Here is an 18,202-nt window from a genome sequence, read left to right on the forward strand (position 1 = left end):
ACTATAATCATAAATTGCTATATCAATAAATGTCACATTTAAAAGACAAAAAAATCCGATATTATCCTACACTTAATTTTTCTTGTTTTCTTTTCACAAACCAAATCACGGAATACCGAGATCAGAGCACATTTGTATAATTTTGAGTCAATAAACAGAGGAAGGAGTCAGCTATTCCGACTCTGTAATAAAATAATCCGGAAGTTGATGCACTGTACAAACAACGCTCTATCAGGGGACCAGATGTGACTGTCAAAGGGAAAAAAGGCACGGGGGGCGGGGATCTCATCGTCCGTCCCGCACCGGGCTCTCTGCAAGGATCATTTAGCGTCGAGATCTTGTAAATATTGGGGAATTTAGCCAGCTATAAAATCCCGAAGAGGAGGGGCGAGGGAGAGAGGATGCGGATCTCAAATGAACAGGTCCTGTATTGCAGGATGTGCAATGGTGTGTTAAATTAAATGCAGCTGTTGAAAAGCAAAAGGGGAAATATGCTTCTAATGTCCGTTCCATCAACTGTTCACGTGGTGTTTCTGGCGATATGTCCCCTGCTCTAGTTTTGTGAGGCGTTACACAGAAATTAACAATGCAGCCTGTTTTAGCACACTAGCTCAAAACAAAAGTTAATATTTTCTATCATCAAATATTCAAATACTACGCGCTATGACACATGGTACGCCTAAATTGGCTAATTTAGCGACAGTTTTAGAATGTTGTTGTTCACTTTCACTTTGATGTAATTTATCAGGCCTATTCTGGCCATCAAGAATATAATGATTAATTATTTTTAATTTCGAACGAAACGTGGGCTGCAATCTGCATAGGCATAGGCCAATTCTTCCCATTCACTTCGTATCTAATTTCACTCTGGTGAAAATGTAAAATGAGCGACAGAGAGAGTTACCCTGGCCTAGACAGTGACGATGAGTCTTCTAAATCCATCACATCAAGCCTATGAAAGACAGGGGGTTTCGGACCGGTCGATTCTTTAATTAAAGATTCAAAGGGCTGACAACAGCAGGAATGATTAACTAAGAAATGTGACTTCTGCTATCGCATACATTTTTATGACCGAACAACACAACCCTGGTGTCCTCATTGATTACGTCTACATCCGAACTCAGATTGTTTGACACAATCATGCAAATCACTTTTAAATTACTTTAGAAAGAATAGGCTGCTTCACAACAAGTGCCAGTCGAAAATGAGAGGGGAGATAAATTAATTGACCATTGACAAGTGTTATAGATCCATGATACAGTATTATTTCATAAGTGCATGTATGCCTATTTAAACTCACATTTAAAAGTTCAATCCACACAAAAAAAAATATATGTTCCTTCAAATAACATGAGAAGACCACATTTCAAAAGTGAAAACCCTCCAATTATTCCAAACCCCCATTATCTCCAATCATAAAGCATACAAAACAGAAAGAAACAAAAGAGAATGAAGAGACACAAACACTCATAGTTTTCTTTTGGAAAACGGATGTATTTGAATAATAGAGTAAAGAATGACAGTATCTTAGTTGTTAGTAGGTATTAAAGTGTAGAGAAACTGGACCCATAAAGATCTTCCAACTTTCCAAGAAAGTGCATGTAACAGTCCGAAGGTTGTCAAACCTAATATATATTTATATTTATAAAAACACTATCATTTGTCCCCTAGCCAAGATGGACTTTGTTTTATGAGCTTTATATGTACATGTTGTTGTGATGGAATTTCTAGTTCTCACGTCTCACATTATTTACATAGACGTCAACACATATGTTGCACTTGATGCCAATGAGGATGCTGAGGACATAGCAGCAATGTGAAAATCCAGCAGATGACCTATAGGAGAATCCCACCCACATGATTGGCTCTCTTCTCAGTTCAAACCCGGAAGCGAACCTCTCTGAATGCATCATCTCCTCTAACAACACAACTGTTTTGTGTTAAACTTTACACCAAAAAGCAACACAAAAAAAAAGATCAAGAAGAAAAAAATGGAACTATGGAAGAAAGAAAAAAAGTACAATACATAGAATAAAATTAATGAACAAAACAGGTTAGGCCTACTGTAACTCTAAATAAACACTTGAAATGCTTGAATGCTTGCATTTTCCTTAAATAAAAGATCAACAGCGGTTGATAAGGAAATGACTACAGTGTAATCATAGTCCCTTGCCTGAAGTCTCAATGATTTTTTTCAAGGGGGAACGTTAATACACATCTGTTAGACCATCTAGAGTAGATCAGTGTACATTATTTACAGCCATTCTGTTTCACTTATTACAGATCTAATGCATTACATGAACATCAACAGTTGTGTTAAAGCTATATACTACAGACAAAAATAACTTAATGCCAAGGTAAAGATATGCTAAAGTTTCAACAGCTCACTTTCAGCTCATACCCATTCTGGCTGTAGAACAGAAAAAAACTAACTGTTAATGCTTCCACTTGGTTCCGAGCAAGGTTATAATCACTAATAAATAAGCTCCTTAAAACTATAACATGTTGTACATTGTACAAAAAGGCAAGTTCTCTTCACACTCATGTTGGTAATGTTTCAAAGGCAAGCCAAAGCCAAGTCATTCTTTGTCTTTGCCTTGTTCTCTTTCTCTTTTCTCTCACAATGTGTGTGTGTGTGTGTGTGTGTGTGTGTGTGTGTGTGTGTGTGTGTGTGTGTGTGTGTGTACATATGAGAGGGAAAAAGTATCTAGTTGGTGGCAATCTCTTTGTTGTCCTCCATGAAACGTGTGAATCGGAAGTGGGTCCCGTTCTCGGCGTTGGCCATTTTCTCCAGGCCAGCCAGAGCGGCACTGGTTTCTGTACTGTGCAGCTTCTCCAGGTTGCCTGTGAGGCCACCCACGGGCGAGCTGCCCCCGTTCCCCATGCTCCCCGACAGAGACGGCAGGCCTCCGTTCTGGATGACAGAGATCTCGTTGGTCTTCATGGCCAGGCCGTTGGAGAAGGCTGCAGCATACTGGTTCCAGAAGCTAGCCGGGTCTCCGTTGCCCACCCTAGACACCATGTCCTTCTGGAAGATCTCTGGGAACTTGACAGGGTTGGTGCCCAGGAAGGCCATAGAGCCGTCTACAGAGAGCCGGCGGCCGCGTCTGGCAGGGGCGCTGTTCCACATGTGTGTGCCCATATGAACCTGGAGAGAGAAACATATACAGAGAGAGAGAAAGGACGCAAATTATAAATATTTCAAACTTGGCCACGACAAAGGCACATCGTAACAGATGATGCTGTGGAAAAAAAATAAAACAGAAAGTTAGTATTAAAAGAGTTCAGCACCCTGGGTGCAGCAGGAGGATTGGTGCAGTGAGCTGTGAACGGCGTGGGGACGTGGGCATGGTGTAACCATTTTATTATGGCTAGGATGAAATACTGCATTTAATCTGAAACCTTCATTCAAACGTCTCATGAGGGAGACCCTTGTGCTTTGGTTCAAATTGCAGTGCCCACTCTCATTGCCCTGGCCAGTATTACATCTGATGTTTACCCCTGCTATGCCCTTTCCCAACGAGGACAATGTATTTTTCTTCTTCTTTTGATCCTGAAAGGATGACTGTTACAGATAATTAATGTTATTATTTTTAAATCAATGTAGAAACATGGAGGTACACAACTGATTGTGTTGACTAGTGTGTTTTTCATAATTTATAGCAAGTGATATTTTAAAATACATTGTTAGATGTGTGCTCTAGATAACACATTTTACAATATCACTTGCTAGAAATTACACATTATTTTAATAAAAACACACTACAAAAACATAGCATAGGCAAAATGTGAAATCGTGCTACAAATAATAAGGGTATTGTTTTTTTTTTATATCAACAAGGGTGTAAACTATAACTGGTGCTGATTACCTGGTAATTGCAATCTGGTTATACATTTAACAATGCTTCCTAAATATTACGCCTCTCTACGTTTCGCCCCTTTGATTTCTCACAGTTGAGTGGTGTGATCACATTTGGCCCTTCATTTCCTGTTTATCTCTTAGGGGCCTTTTCCTACTGATCAAAGGGAAACTCTGGGATTTTCAAGGGGTAAACTCTGGAAAACTGAGGATGGTTGCCTCTGGTTACTGTAGTTAATGTTGTTAACTGAACCATTCCCAGCTGTGCTCTGCTGATCACATTCTCAGGTTTCTACCCAATAATCATATTAATGGGGTGATTCAACCTTTCCGCTGAGCTGGTTCTTTCATCAATTATAGAACATTACTGCCTCCGAATGGCACTGACATAACACACTTCAATTTGTTGCTCAAAGTTATGGACCAACATTCTGGTGATTTTTATACTCCTCCTATAGATATTCATGAATAAATATGTGGACATTTTCCAATTCCATTCATAATGTTTTTAAATATACAATTGCCCTGAGATATTGAATATGTGTGTATTTTAAACATTGCATTCATAATGTTTATAATCTTACAATTACCTTGAGATTTCCTTTGGTGGTGAAAGCCCGACCACAGATGTGGCAGGCGAAGGGCTTCTCCCCAGTGTGGGTCCTCTCATGTATCTGCAGAGCGCTGGAGGAGGAGAAGGTCTTCCCACAAGTGTTGCAGTAGTGCTGCTTGGGTGTCCGGCGTGGAGGGGCAGAGGCCGAGAGCACTGGGGATGTAGAGGCCGAGGTGGTCACCAGGCCATGGGGCATGTTGCTGGGCATGTCCTTATGGTGATCTCGGTCCTGGTGGTCCCTGTGGTGATCCCTGTGGTGGTCCCTGTGGTGGTCCTGGTGGTGGTGGAGGCCATGGAGGAAGCCGTTGACCTCTGATTTGATCATGGAGGACAGGGAGTTCACAGAGAGGAGGGAGGGGGTCGGACTGGAGGAGAGGCTGGTGTTAGAGGGTTCGAAGAGCTGCGAGGGCAAGTCCCTCATCTGGTGGGTGAGCATGTGCTGCTTCAGGTTGCCCTTGGTCGAGAAGCCCCGGTTACAGGCTGTGCAAATGAACGGTCTCTCTTTGGTATGGCTTCGGTAGTGGATGTCCAAGGCACTCTGACATGCAAACGTCTTCCCACAGATGTCACAGGCCGTGTTCTTGAACGTGCCACGCTCACGGAATGGGAAGAGCATGCCCAGTGGGTCTTTAGACGGGTTGCAGGATGTCAGGTCCAGAGCCCCGATGCTAGAAGGGTGATGCTGCATGAGGCTGGCACTGATGTGATCCAGGGACATAGCCCTCTGGTGCCTCTCCTGTCTCTCCTGCCTCTCCTGTCTTTCCTCCAAGCTGGGGGATTTACGTTGATGTTGGGGGTGCCCATTGGTGGGGGATGGGGGCTGCATGGAAGAGGTAGATTCGGACACTGCTGGACTCCCGGCACTCGGGCTCTCGATGTCCCCACCTAGGGATGAGGAGTCGTTAGTAAGGCAGTCCCCTTCCATTGAACCCCCGTTCCCCATGGCCTTCATTCTACTGGCCTGTAGCTCCTCTACCAGCCTCTGGTGGGGGTTATGGTGGTTGTGATGCTGATTGTCATGGTGGCTGTTAAGCTGATTGTTATGGTGATTGTTGTGGTGGATTCTATAGTCAATATCATGGTGGGTATTGTGGTAGGCATTCTGATGGGCATGATGGTTTTTCTCCTGCCCGTCCTGGACGACCATCTCGGGGTGAGAGGGGGAATTGCACAGGCTGTCTTGGGAGGCGTCAGCTGACTTAGGGGTGTCTGGGACGCTGCTGTCAGGGCCATCTTCCATCCCTTCTACTCCTTCCATCCCCTCCATATCATCATCAGAGAAGTTGTCCAGGTCATCGAAGTTCTCATCGAAGTTCCTCTCATCGAAGGAGCCTGTGTCGGAGCCCATGGACTCAGGGTAGCTGTCTGGCAGTGGGGTGTTTGGGATCTGCCCTCCCATGTGCATGCGGATGTGCTGCTGCAGGACCACCGCATTGGTGAACTTCTTCTGACAGATGGGGCAGGAGTGATGGACCCTGAGTGGAGGCATGGCCCGGTGGACGGTGTAGTGGGTCTTCAGATTCCCTTTGGTGGTGAAGGCTCTGCCACACACTTTACACTTGAAGGGCCTCTCTCCAGTGTGAGTACGGTAGTGCATTTTCAGAGCGCTCTGACAGCTGAGCACACGGTGGCAGATGACACACTCATTGGGGTCCGTCAACTTCCTGTCGATGTTCTCCACCAGCTGCTGCAGCTTGGAGGTCTCCGACCCCTGGAGCGGGTCCAAGAGGCCCCCGAACGGGAACTTAGCCTTGAACTGCTCAGACATGAGGGGCATAAGAGGGTTGGTCATCATAGGTGGGCTGTTGGAGGTTGTGTATTCTGTGTTGCGCTCAGACTCAGAGCTCACGCTCGCCATGAAGCTCGACGAGTGACTGCCCTCTTCAGTTTTCCCATTTGATGTAGGCAGGGCCGCAGCTTCTTCAGACAACCCGTCGTTGCTTTTCATTGATGGCTCAGCAGCGTCACGACCGGAGTCAGTCTTTGTCGAAATGGGAGGGCTGGTTATGGCTACCGAATGATCCTCTTTTTTAATGAATGGCGGCAGGCTGGGCATGGTTGGTGGGAGCAGCATGCCCACTGATGAGGTCAGAGTGGAGAGAACAGGCTTGCTATCCAGCCAGCTGGTCACAGGCTTCTCTGGAGGCATTGACATACCATATGGAATGCCGGTGCTCGTTGGAATATTGTCTAAATGCTCAGGGACAGGGTATGGATTCATCTGAACATGTGGATACTTCTCTTTGTGACGCTGGAAGTGGACCTTCAAGTTACCGCGGGTGGAGAAGCGATTGCCACAGATGTTACACTTGTACGGCCTCTCACCTGTGTGAGATCGCAGGTGGATCTGCAAGGCACTGTCACTCCCAAACACCTTGGCACAAAATCTGCACTTATGCTTGAAGAACGTCTCCTCTGAGCTGCTCTTGGGTTCAAATGAAGTTGGTGACTTGCCTTTCCTCTGGGCCAGCGCAGCCAGAGAGTTGAGGTCCTCCACTGTGGTGCCAATACTGGGCAGGGAGCTGGAAAACAGGTGGTTTCCAGATTTGGGCTGAGGTAGATGTGGATTAGTTACAGGGTTCAACAGGCTACCTATCCCAAAGGCTGGCATGGATGACTTAGTGTGTGATGGGTTACTGAGCTGAGAGTGGAGGTTGCTGCTGATCGCATGTATTGGCCTCTTGTCAGAGGACGATTGGACGTTGTTGACTGTGGACGGTCCCAGTGAGCTGATGCTCTGAGATGATTCACCGCTGCTGGGATTGTTGCTCTGAGGTAGCTGCGCCTTTTCAGCCAGCTGCTTCAGGCTGCTGATGCTGGCAGACTGGCTGGCCAGGCTCTGTGCTAAGCCCGCAGCTGCAGCCAGCTGCTGTGAGAGATGGGAGCTGAGTGTGGTCAGTGGGTTGGCTGACGGCCCCAACGAGCCTCCTGGTGTTGAGATGCTGGGGGGCACCTGCATTTCAGGGGACTGGGAGGCCAGTAGCAGGATCTGGTGACGGATCTGTTCAATGAGCTGCAGCTGGTGGATCTGTTGCTGCTGCAGGCCCAGGAGTTGCTCCATCAGGGCCGGCACTGCCACCCTGGGGCCCCCGGGCCCAGACCCAGAGGAGCGCTGCGTCTCCTGGGTGAACTGGGCCACAGCCACTTTGGTGCTCTGCAGGTTTTCGATGATGACGTTGCTGTTGATCATAGAGATGCTCCCCAGGTCAGTCAGGTTGCCGAGCGGAGGTAGCTGAGGGGCAGAGACGATTGAGGTGCCCGGTGCTGGTCCAGAGCTCTTCCTGCTGGAACTGTGGCCATTTCCCTCACCCGTGTTCATGTTGATGTTACTGCCTCCCTCCATGTGGCTGCTGCCTCCATCATTGTCGTGGCCAGGATGAACGTTGATTTCGGAAACGTCGACGTCCATGGATTCTTCTTTGTCAAGAGCGTTATGCTCCAAAAGGCCACTGCACTCTGCTTGATCAGTGTTATTAACCATGTCATTCATCTGCTCATCAGGATTATGTGGAGGGGAGCCAGGCGAGAAGCTTCCGGAAGGAGAGGCAGGATTCTCATTCACTATCAGAACTAATTGATTCTTAGTGCAATTCTTCTGGTGTTGTTCAAGATCTGATAGTTCAAAGAACTCAGCACAACATCTGCTACAGACATGGGCATCTGACTCCTTGCAGGGGGGGTCTTCCTCCGAGCAGGGCTCTTCTGTGTCCCCTGAAAAACACAGGAGGAGGAAACAGAGGATTAGAAATGTTTTGCAGCTGAAGAGGCAGCTTTATCTATTCAAATTATTTTGTTGTTCATCTTAAATTAATCAGTTTTACACTTATCTGCTTGATACGTTCACAAAAAACAACCATCAAAAAAGCAGCAGTAAACCAAAAAAAGAGTGAAAAAGACCCCTTTTAATGTGGTGGCTCTGAGAAACAGGATAAGAAAAGAATGGAAATCAATAATAAGTGATCTTTGAAGATGTACATCTGGTTTCATCAAGCCAACCATCTTTTAAGTAATCATTTCTATAGATAATCCATCAACATATAAAATACTATGAAGTGAGGACATTGGGGCTTAATGACATTTCATAGAGAAGCATTGATTTCCAATATTTCATACTCCTCAATGTCTACATGTCCACTGAGCGCAAATCAACCATTTGAAGGACTTATTAGACTTTCAATTTGCTGTCAACTTTGCTCATTTTCAACTCGACTACAGGCATCTTGGACAGGTTATCCCTGTCACTAAGCTAATTTGTATCCAGTCAGGCTGCAATCGGAATCTGACAGCCACAATAAACAGCACTTTGGACTCCAGATTGTTCTCTCTAGCCACTCGGACACTCAACAAAGACAGTGCAAAATTATATATGCCATTATTGGACTGATATCACTAAGAATTATACATTTTTTTTAAACTAAAATATCTGTACTGTTTACATAACACCTGTTTTTATAAATATGTTGTGTATATTTAATAAATGACATAAAAATAAAATAAATAAAACACATTATAGTACCTAACATAAAATGAAGAGTAAACCATAACGTATAAAACTTTGTATAACATTTGTAGTGATTTAAATGTGTAAGTATCACAGTGCTGTATATATATATATATACTTTATAGGGAAAAATAAAACTAAAACATAACTACAAATGGCTCAATAAAATTTGTCAAGAACTATGAGTGGAGCTGCTGTCATATATATTAGAATGAACGGCTTGCTGCCCAAAACCAAGCAACTGGCCACAGCAGTTTAAGCAACAGGCAATTCAATACCAGCCAATAAGAATACGCAAAATGAATAATTGTCTTTTAAATGTGCATAGAAACTGGTCTTGGTTATGCAATTTCCATTCAACAAACACAGGGGTCAGTGTGAAAAGAACAAAAGGCGAGTCAACACCCCTGTGCCACTGCTGTGCTCCAGACTTTCCTCATTCTATCTTCTTTTTGTCAAACCCAAATCTCAATGTTTAACATACAAGTTGATTTACAAATTGCAATTCTCTATGAATCCCTTTCATTGTGGGCCCCGGCGATCTACATTTTCATCACGGGTGGAAAGGGAGGGTTAATTTGAAAATGAAACCCAGAGAGAGAGAGAGAGAGAGAGAGAGAGAACGAGAGAGAGATGAGTGCGGCCCTGCCCCACTGAGACAGGATGGCTTCCCATTGTTCACACAGCATGGGAGCGGCGGGCTTGTCGGCCTGGCCTGGCCTGGCCTGCTCATCTTGGCCAACTCAAAGCAGATCCTGTTTAATTCAGGGATTATCTCCCTCAATGTTTCTCTGCTCTGGGACATCAGATAACGCAAAGTTGCCATGACAGTAAAACCCAGACTCACACCACTCTAACCATGCAAAAGGAGGAAAGACTTGCTCCAACTTTAATGGTAACTTTTTAATATCAACCATGCAGCCTCCCCTGAAAGCGTCAGTAATGAAAAATGTGTTTGATTTACCTCGTGGGAAGGAAGAGTAGCTTTGTTTGGTATTGGTTGACCATGTGAACAAATGAAATGGATTTTATGTGAGAGGAAATACATCAATTTACACAATGTCCTGAATACACTGCTGTAGGAAACACTAATGTAGCTAAACAAAAATGGGAGAAAACTATCCAAAGTCAACTAAATGAAAGCGCTTGAACCGCCCTTCAAGAACTTACCTAGAGGTTATAGGAGCAAACTTTTACAAAAGTACAAAAATGCACTATAAAAGCAAAAATGTAAACATCAAGTTCATAGCGTTTATTCTTATTCTCTTACTAGATTAAAGTGCACTTGAGTGTAGTGATGACACACATGTTGAAGCCGCAAGCTACTATTTCCATATATCAAAAATATATATTTTTAAAGGATTTAAGATTCCATACATCCAAAGGTTTGTTTAAACTGTCCAATGTAATCTGTATGAAAACACTAAGAACAAGTGACTAGCTCAAGTTTCTTCAGAGGCCTGTGGATAACTTATTTAGTTAGGCAGTCAGTAATTTTTTTTTTTTTTTTTTTTTTTATTTTACCTTTATTTAACCAGGCAAGTCAGTTAAGAACAAATTCTTATTTTCAATGACGGCCTGGGAACAGTGGGTTAACTGCCTGTTCAGGGGCAGAACGACAGATCTGTACCTTGCCAGCTCGGGGGTTTGAACTCACAACCTTCCGGTTACTAGCCCAACGCTCTAACCACTAGGCTACCCTGCCGCCCTAATAACTATCTTTCAATGTAACATTCTCTCATTCCTCAAGTGAATGGAAACTGGACATTGTGGATTGTATCACATTGTGGATTCTATCTAAACATGATCATGTTTAGCGACCAAAATAACTATATCCAAAACCACAGAGAAAAATAAAACAAAGAGCATATGCCCAAATGTAACTCTGTTATCAACTTCTCATAACATTCACTGAAACCACAATATATATGTCCCTAATAATATCGTACTTGTAACAGGCTAGGATTTGACCGATCAAAGGGGTAAATTCACTTTCTAAATCTCAAAGTGTGTTACTCTCACCCCACCCCCTTCCTTCGTAAATACTCAATGATTGTAAAGCAAATAGTGGTCAAATTAAAACAATCAAATTATTCCATCTCAAATGTGCTCTTTCACAAGAAGCTATTTCCATACCACCACCTTGACTATTAAGAAGGTAAAGCATCTCAGAAGCATGGAGTATTTGAAAGTAAATCTATAATCATGTACTGACATGTAATCATGTCTGTTTACATAAGTAGACATGCACTTAAAAAGAGATGGTATTTTGTTAATCTGATGTCTTTATGAATAAAAAAACAAATACTATGAAAATAATGCCAACAAATGCGCAGCCTAAATGAGAACAGCCACAATGCACACAACACCCAAATGTCTACAGCAACAGTGCATACATTAGTCAATGTTTAAAAAATAGCTTGACGATTATCTCTGAATAGAAATAATGCATTACTCTGTATAAAAACGGTGTCCTAAAACAGCTAAATCTCATCATCATCATGCTACAAGGAGTCACCAGAGCACAGGCCTTCAGGGAGGCAGAAGAGACACACGCCAAAACAGAGAGCCTCTGATACAAAGGACAGAAGAGAATAAATAATAAGTGATATAGAGATGTGGATTAGTAGAAAAGATGGCAGAGTAGCTTTTTGAGAGTTCCTACGTTACTTTGTAGGGACGCTGGCTTCAAGCCTCTTGACACTTGTGAATTCAGTAGAGTGTCTGATGCCTGATGTCTGATGCCTGCCTGAGCTAACCCACCTCCTCTCCAGCCCTCACACTGCTGGCCTCACTGGAAACATCCCAGTGAACACTAGATGGGGTTCCACTATAGCTGCCGTTTCCCGGATGGACAAGCCCCAGCCTTAGCAGCTCTGCCCTGGTGACATGATTAAAGCTTAAAGGGGAGGAGAAGGGAGAAAAGCAAGCAAGTCCTTCAGCCGGGATACATCTCAGCCTTCCACTATATAAACATTGGCAAAATGACAAGTAACTGAATCCCTGTTGTTTGCGGGGTACAACAGTGCGAAGGGCTGAGGACCGCCCTGCCGATCTCCCTCTGGGGGGGCTACTCTTGCAGGGTGGAAGTGGATGGCGGTCACATTGATAAGACCCCCCCCCCCCCCCATCACAAATAGAGGACAGAGTCCCTGCTAGGCCCCTGTGGCTCTGATCAGCGGGGTCAATGACGAGGTACAGGAGAACACACTGCAGCCTGAACTCTCATCAACTTCACACAGGGAGACACAGGGGGACCCTGGCAAAGGTTAAAACAGCTGAACATCCCACCCGAGAACTCTCTCTCTCTCGGAGGGAGATGAGAGACAGACAGCCTTGACTCTCAGCCTCATACACTAACTATCCAGCGGCAAAATGCCCTCAGCATCTCCTTAAAATGTACTGGGAATGTTAGCCTCCCTCTTTTTATTTTGCATACAGAGACTCTTGAGGAGTTTCCAGTTCCACACAAACAGGAGATCTCTCAGTCATGAGCACACATTCTAGAATTATCAACCCATTACCAGAAATGCAAGTATTCCATGTCCCTAACCCATAATTACAGGTATTGCATTTTCAGATTGTTTAATGCATGATGCATTTGGGTTATTTATTGTGAAACTCAGTAGGCACCAGTCTGCTGACAGAGAATGACTAAAGTTACTATTCACTACTTTATTACATTTTAGGGGAAATGCAGCAGTCAAGGAAAAACAAGTATGATTCTAGGTATAGACTATGTTTTGCATTGATCCTTAGTTCCAAACAAATCCTGCAACCTTAGGTAGAAGTAAATGCTTCTTATGCAAGGTTTAAGTTGGGTGAAACAGAGCTTTATTTCCAGCTAGCATTTTGTAAAGGATACTGCAAACAACATAGCTGTACATACACAGAAAGAACTTAAAACATGATTAGTTATATATGAAAAATAAGTCAAACTAAATTGACTGTCTCAAGGAAAATATATTTCCATACAACTCTTCAGAAGGAAAATACATAGACAATCAATGTGTATGGAAAATCAGCCATATAGGGTCAGTTAAAGAGCCTCTAGAGTTTCCTTTCTGTAGGCTATGTCATGGCAAACACTTCTAATAAACAGATATTAATAGTAAGAATAGTAATACTAGTGCAATATGGGCTACTATAGAGCAGTAACTACAAACAAGTCAAATGTAATCTGTATCAGAGATAGGAGTTTATGATTTCCTTTGGAAGTACCAGTGCAATGACAATATAGTCTGCAAAAAGACAGAGCCTAATCTAACTTTCATATAAACTAATGAATAGAGAAAGCGCAACATTAAAATCTACTATACATGTGAGACTTTTAAAATACATCCACAATTCTAAAATGTTAGATCGAAACTACCGTCGTTTCACTATGAACATTCAACCATTTTGAAAAAAATAATATTTCAGTAAATTGTACGAAATATAAAATATACACATTTGAATAATCTGGAAATTGTTCGATATTTTTAAGATAGTGAAACTTAAACTTTGCCGCATCAAACTACCTTACAAACACTATAGGGTGAAAGTTATGGCTATGGGTGTTGTAGGCCTATAGAAAATACTACCATAACCTGGTTTTCACAGCAGGTCTAAAGCACATCTTTAGCTAAATAAAATTAAAGCCCAGCTTGTTGTAAGTCTCGTTGGAAAACATAATTTTATCAAATGTATCATTATAAGAGGAAATGTGACTGTTGGGTGGACTTAACAGAGATGGTCAGCTGGTCACTCCGGAGTCGTAGAAACTCGCAAGGGTGACAAAGCGTTCCAAAAGCAACCAAGGTAGTTGCATAATAAAATTCATTCAATCACTGTCGCCATCTTTTTGATGGTCTCAACCACAACTTGACATATTCTTTATACAAACTCATTTTCATGACGTGAGGTAATTTGGTGCTGAGATTTTGTTAAAGTAAATTAACATAAATTCTTTACATATTTTTGACAAATTTAGTGATACGTTAACTTGTTTATCTCGTAAAATAACAGGCCTCTGTCCCTCACTATTTATTTATCGCTCTTTATCTCTCAGTGTGTGTGTGTTTGTGTGTATGTGAGAGAGAGAGAAAAGGGGGAGGGGAGGGGGCGAAAGAGAATATGAAGCAGTATGTCATCTATACTAACTTCACCTTTGAAATATCTTGAAAATTATGGTTAAGGAATATACACAAGGGAAATGTGGGAAGTAAACAAAAAGTGTGCATGCGGCTAAGCATAAAACTATTATAATGTATTAACATGAAATAATGATATACATAATAACTATAAGGCCAGTATAGCTTCAGTGTTCTGTTGCATCGTGCACCACATTGAGATTGTGGTTGAAAAGTCATATAATTTGTAAACGAATGATTACCATCCACAATTAAGACCACAACATGTCCACAAACTGAAAATCGATAAGGTATTAATTGTAAGCAAATAATGTTTATATTTTCTTATCATTTGATTTGAATCAAGCCAAGGCTTGGCTGTGAAATACCGATTTTGTAGACTAGGCTATGTACATGATAGTCAGAAACAGTAGAAACTTTAGGCGAGTATGACAATTATTATTTATATAATATATAGGCCGAATACCCAAAATACATTTCAGAAAATACTGGTTATTTCTACGCACCAGTACTTGTCCGTGTATAGAGTAGGTTAAGCAACGATTGGAGTGAAACTAAGTCGACTACAAAAGCAGAAACTTAAACGAGCCTTTCGCTGCAGCAACTTTGCTTGCAGCAGCAATAGAGGAAACTTGTTTCAAAGTGTGTAAGTCAAAAATGTTGATTAAAAAATCAATCTTTGTAGCCTACCACACAAAGTGTTCTAAAAAGTGAATTCTAAAAGTGTAGGCTACATAGAAGCCTATGTCGAGGTAAAAGTAGGCTAAGCAGCCTAATAACAAGACTATAACGCATTCACTTTTAAATGGTTATATTTTGTAACAAAGTTTTATTCTAAAGTTATATGAACAACAAAACGCAATAATATGATATTTTCAAGAATAAAAGTATTTGACTGTGTCTTAGAGCGATATATAGAAAAGGCACGGGCCATAGTTTGATCATAAAGTAGATGGCCTATACACATAGCAAATATCTAGTTATCATAAAATGATTGAGACAGTAAATTGCATGGATTCATAAAAAAAATAAATAATCTAACTTCGAAAAGGGGGAAGACGTCCTATCCAAAAAGAAACAATCCTAAAATGACAAAAACATCTGAAAAGCAGATAATAAAAGATAGTAGTGTGGATAACAGCGATCCATTGCCAGAACTTACCATTGTGCTCGGATAAAGCCAGATGAGGGTCCGATTGGAAATGTTGCGGCTTTGCTTGTTTCCTCCGCGACATGCTGGCTCACACATCAGCCAAGAAAGAATAAAAAATTACTAAAAAATCTGCTCAAAATTACGAAAATCGAGTCCATCCACCGCGCATGTGTCCTGTTATGATTATCAATAATGCTTTGCGATTAATCATTCGGGGGTTCCTTGAAAGGCTATTGGCACCTCGCCAGCCCCCTATTCAAATTAAGTCTCTTTAATCAATTAGGTCCTGATTTGCTGGGGACTCTTGTCTCTCTCTCAGCTCCCACCCAATGAGTTGATCCGTGTGGAAGAAAAGGCTGGGTTTTCCAACTCCTTTTAGATACAGTTTAACCCTTCTTAGCAACCAGCTGGTAGCTACGTAAAGCTTATCTTGGCTACTAGTGGAATGTCAGAGTCTTCAGTCCATTCGCTGAACGGTATCTTTCCTATTGACTAAGCAGCGATCAAACCAAGCAGAGTTAGGTCAATTTGAACTGACGAGACGCTCACGTTGAAACCTCCGTGATCTCACATACAAATACTTTCCACAACTCTGGTCGCTGTTGCTGTGCATATCCTCCTTTCAGATTTGCATTGAGGTCGCTGTAATTCAGATCTTGTATGTTGAAACACTGATACCTAATCGTTGGTTAGTGGTGCCTCAATGCAGCGAGGAAAACGTAGATCGACTATAGGAGTCTCGTGCGTAATGACACTGTAGGTGTCTTGGAAGTCCAGGATATGTATCGAATATCCCAATCAGATTCATTTGATTATCGCCGAACGGGGTTAGTAACACGTTTTCATCACACACCGCATTCCGCGAACAAACAAACTTTAAGGGCCCATGTAGGACTGTGAGAAATGTGGAGCCCGGCCCACCTATGATGTGATTGGTCACTGGGCTACTCTATCATAAGCCGTTGGAGGTGCAATCTCTCGCTCACCTCTCTCTCTCTCTCTTTCGCTCTCTCTCATATGCATGGTTCGCAAGCGTGTGTGTGTGTGTGTGTCTGTGAGCGTGAGCGTGAGCGAGTGACTGACCAGTAGAGGGAACAGTAAAGAGTGTATGATTCTGTTTCGAAGGCATGGACATGTTTGTATTGTTTATAGATGTTTACTATACATAGGCTACTTCAGCACATCATGCATACATTTCACGAACTTGCGCGTCATTGAAACATTGAGTTGTTTTCATTTCATACGTTGATTGGACTGTTTAGCGAAACTCGCTACAATCAGCGTCTTGTCCAAATTGTAGCCTGCAGTAGCCCAGCATGTCACGGGTAGCCTATGTATGTTTATTTTGCTGTACGTCAAGTTTATATTTTCATCAGTTCTGTAACAAAAATGAGAGCCTTATTGCGCAGTTGGTATGCAAGACAAAAGCAGTTGCTATTCAATAAGTGGATTTAAAGAGAATAATAACAGTAGAATAATATACATTTAAAACTATAGAGGTTACACTGAATATACGTTCATCTTTGCTCCAAACACAACGATAATTGTATACTTTTTCAACATAGAGAACTAATAAGTGTTGATTAATATAATTTAATTGTAACCCATTGCTTTGAATATGTGAAGCCAATAGCAAACTCCATTTTATGACCTATTGTATGTACGTTAGTAATTTTTTTATAATAATAATACAAAGAATAATATTACAATTCTAAGAATCATAGTTCTAAAATTATACACTATTCGTGATGACTCCTGGAGTCATCCTTGGGAATGTTTGAAGAGAGCAGGAGTTCCCATAGGAGCTGCTCTGTGTCTTGTAGATTTATTGTGCGGAAAAGATAAACGAAGCTATCAGTCTGGCTGATTTTGAGAAATGAAGATAATAATGTTACTATAGGTGATGGCTTGGATGCCATTATTTTTCACTGAATATTTAAAGAGCTGCTGCAGGCTAGTCCTCTAGTCCTCTCTTGTTTCAGCTATCTTTTAGGACGAGTCCTATTTACTTATTAATGGCCGAGGAAGGGACAGGGAAAAAATATTGGCGATAGCTACTTGTGTTTTGGCGGACACTGATATGTCAATACAGAATATCAATAAGTAATACCTAGTTTCACATTTTTATAAAATTGAAATAGTGTTTTATATATTTTCATATTGGAAGTGCCATTTACAGTATAGTCTATAGAATAAAGTTTTATGTTTACAATCCCTCAATATCTCAAAAGGTACAAATAAGACAACAAGGAATAAAATAATGCAACAAAAATAAAGCCTATTCATACAGAGATGATAAGAAAAATGGAATACAATTACATACCTGTATGTCATACAGGGTAATAATAGGCCAACTCGTATTGATACCCATGGGCAAGAAACTTTGCTGATAATTATATCGGCGATAAAACTAAGAGGCGCAAGAAAATAGGTCTGCAATATTGTAATGTCCCGGGCGGAAAAATCAATGGGCAGTTAATTGATGTGAGTGTTGGTGTGAGATTGTAAACAGGGTGATTTGCAGCCCAACCGAGCGAGAGACATTTTAAATGAGATTCACCCCAGACCGTCGGACTATACTGTGTTAACAATCGCGGGATGAATGACACAATCAACAAGAATTTTGGGGGTCTGAATTGAAATAAGTGTAGGAATGAAAGCGAGGGATGGGGGTAGGGGTTAAATAAAAGCTGTCCGAAACTCACTCCCACCCACATTGAGAGGGGCAATTAATTGGCAGCACTGGAAACAAATGTTTAGGTGGACATCTCTCGCTTATAATGAAAATATGTCAAAATTATTATCAATTATATCATAGTCATAAAGCGGGTACTACTAGAGTAAGACATAGCGTATACATTAAGATTGAGTCAATTAAAAATTAAATGTTAGTTGTTTCACTCAAGAAACAAGTATTTATTCTCTTGAGTTTGGGAGAATATTT

At 41.8% G+C, this 18,202-nt stretch overlaps 1 protein-coding gene across 1 annotated transcript; it reads right to left on the bottom strand.

Annotated features, from left to right (window-relative positions):
* Positions 1–1,473: 1,473 nt before the first annotated feature.
* sall1a (spalt-like transcription factor 1a) lies at positions 1,474–16,141 on the bottom strand. Its single transcript, XM_036980980.1, has 3 exons — positions 15,268–16,141; positions 4,450–8,183; positions 1,474–3,148 (listed from the first exon to the last, which is right to left on the bottom strand). Exons 1-3 carry the CDS (start codon positions 15,338–15,340, stop codon positions 2,708–2,710), a joined length of 4,248 nt encoding a protein of 1,415 aa, XP_036836875.1. The 5' UTR covers positions 15,341–16,141; the 3' UTR covers positions 1,474–2,707.
* Between the last annotated feature and the right edge of the window lie 2,061 nt (positions 16,142–18,202).

The sequence above is a fragment of the Oncorhynchus mykiss genome, chromosome 6, assembly GCF_013265735.2.
Source record: "Oncorhynchus mykiss isolate Arlee chromosome 6, USDA_OmykA_1.1, whole genome shotgun sequence".
NCBI lineage: Eukaryota > Metazoa > Chordata > Actinopteri > Salmoniformes > Salmonidae > Oncorhynchus > Oncorhynchus mykiss.